The sequence below is a fragment of the Gigantopelta aegis genome, chromosome 14 (genome assembly GCF_016097555.1).
Source record: "Gigantopelta aegis isolate Gae_Host chromosome 14, Gae_host_genome, whole genome shotgun sequence".
Lineage (NCBI taxonomy): Eukaryota > Metazoa > Mollusca > Gastropoda > Neomphalida > Peltospiridae > Gigantopelta > Gigantopelta aegis.
The window spans coordinates 55,219,958-55,222,180 of record NC_054712.1 but is presented as its reverse complement, the minus strand read 5'-3'; the positions used below and the strand labels follow the sequence as shown (position 1 = coordinate 55,222,180).

At 40.1% G+C, this 2,223-nt stretch overlaps 1 protein-coding gene across 1 annotated transcript; it reads left to right on the top strand.

The window, feature by feature from the left end:
* Positions 1 to 272: 272 nt before the first annotated feature.
* LOC121388713 (F-box/LRR-repeat protein 8-like) lies at positions 273 to 2,223 on the top strand. Its single transcript, XM_041520180.1, is given in 3 exon segments — positions 273 to 471; positions 964 to 1,913; positions 1,916 to 2,223. Coding segments are annotated over 2 exon segments (1,140 nt in total). The 5' UTR covers positions 273 to 471; positions 964 to 988; the 3' UTR covers positions 2,131 to 2,223.

The following is a 2,223-nucleotide window of genomic DNA, read 5'->3' as shown; positions in this document are numbered from 1 at the left end:
GAGGGGCACGTGCCCCCCCCCCCCCCCCCGGTTCCTACGGGCCTTGAATATGTTCTGCATTCGCCACGCTCAAGGAAACCCATGAGAATGTTGCCACCCCTGCACCACGATGAGAAACAGCACAACGCAGCCTGGGTGTGGTAAAAAATTCTATATTTGTTTGTTTTGACATGGGTATGTTCTGCCCAACATTTTAGTCACCTCGGTTTATTGATGAATTTAAAATAATAATAATAATAATAATAATAATAATGATAATCAAAAAAACAAAAACAATTTGAGTCTCAGAACTGGAATTTTACTAATTTAAACATCTTCGTTACAGGCAAATATCAAACATTATAGCTATAGAGCCTGCTACAAAAGATATATCCTCGTCGACTGCTTGAAAACACCGATTGTTATTACCTCAGCTTTATAGATTGGAAATCAAAGATCGTGCACTGTACATATGCACTGTCCTGTCTATGGGTAGGTGCACATAAAACCTCTTTGTGACAAATTGTGGAAGTGTAGTACGTAGCTGAAACCAATCTGTCGATATTAGAAATTATGCGAACCGTAAGCGACATGTTAAATAGTACTCTACTTTTTCCTTTATTGAGAAAGCGTTTTTTTGTTTAATGACTTAACTAGGGCACATTGATTTATTAATCATCTGTTATTGGATGCCAAACATTTCATAATTCAGACATGTAGTCTTAGAGTTGAGGAAATGTTTTTTCCCTCTCAAACTAATCCATTAACCCAGCCCCCTTTGTTCTGGACATACGGCCTAGGCAGTCGAGCTGCGTACCAAGGATAGCATGCTTGAAGTATACCATCTTCATCATCATCATCATCATCTTCTTCTTCATTGTCGTTGTCATCATCATCATCATCATCATCATCAATGTTTTAACTTGTTGCATCAGTGTTTATTTAAAACAAAATTGTTATGTATATTTTTACTTTTACTTGTAGGTTGAATGGATAAACAGATAACAAAATGGCATCCGAATGCAAGGACACATGGAATACCCTTCCGGAACACATCGTGGTCCGAATTCTATCATATCTGCCACAGTATGACCGATACGTGGCAGGCTTGACTTGCAGTTACTGGCAATCTTGTTTCAAATCACCTTATTTGTGGCAGAAATTTTTATTTTCGTTTCAAAATCCCTCAGACGAAAAACAGATTAGCTGTGTGACATCCCTAGGTCATCACATGAAATACGTCTCTATAGAACTTGACCAGTTTGAAGCTTACAACAGAACAAATGCGTGTCGTGTGTTAAACGAACTGGCGGCTTTAAAAGAAAAGAAACTTGTCGCTTTGACAATCCGCTTCACAGGAGAAAACCCCTTATTCTACGCAGGATTAGAGTTCGTTGATTCTTTAAATTGTGTGTTTGGGGACCCTGGTAACACTGCGTGTAAAAACGTTGTTGGCCTGACGTTTGTTGATTTGAGTGGTTTGACAATCGCTTATGATGACATTGTCATAGACATACTGTCAGAAAACAATCCCCATTTAGAATACTTAAACATTCAGAACAGCAACCTAGTCTGTAAAGTGACTCCGGACTCGATCACACGTCTTGTTCAACGTTGTAAACACCTGCAATATCTTTTCGTCTACCATTACAGCGTCTGCGACCACACACTACTCGCTCTGGCAGAGCAGGACACGCGATCGATCAAACACCTGTCCATCATTTGCAGGCGTGAACAGAAGTTTAGCGAAGACCTCTCCGAAGAGGCTTGGTCTTCTTTGATAATGAGTTGTCCGAATCTTCGAGTGACCTTGGGATTCGACCATACATGTCCTCTGTTTAGAGTTTCAGAGATAATGAAGCCTGCAATCCCAGTGAGTGTGCTTAGACTGGAAACGTTTACTACGATATTTGAAGAGGTGAGGCTGGCTACCATTCGGCCGCCATTTTGGATCTGTGTTCCAAGTGCCACCAACTGCAGTCTCTGTTGGTGTACTGCGTTTTAGACAAAGAGACGGTCGATGCGATTCTAGAGATGAAACCCGAGATGAAGCAGAGAGGATCGTATATTTTAAAATGGGAACTGGAGCCGGAACCATGGATCGTAGGATATGAAGATGATTCTATTCCGGAACAGTTGTTAAATATCTGATTACTGTTAACTCGTATTTCTTTGGTATAAACATAGCACACTTTTGTATCAGAATCAAAATTTGCTGGAGTGAATAATAAATTACCAAATCAT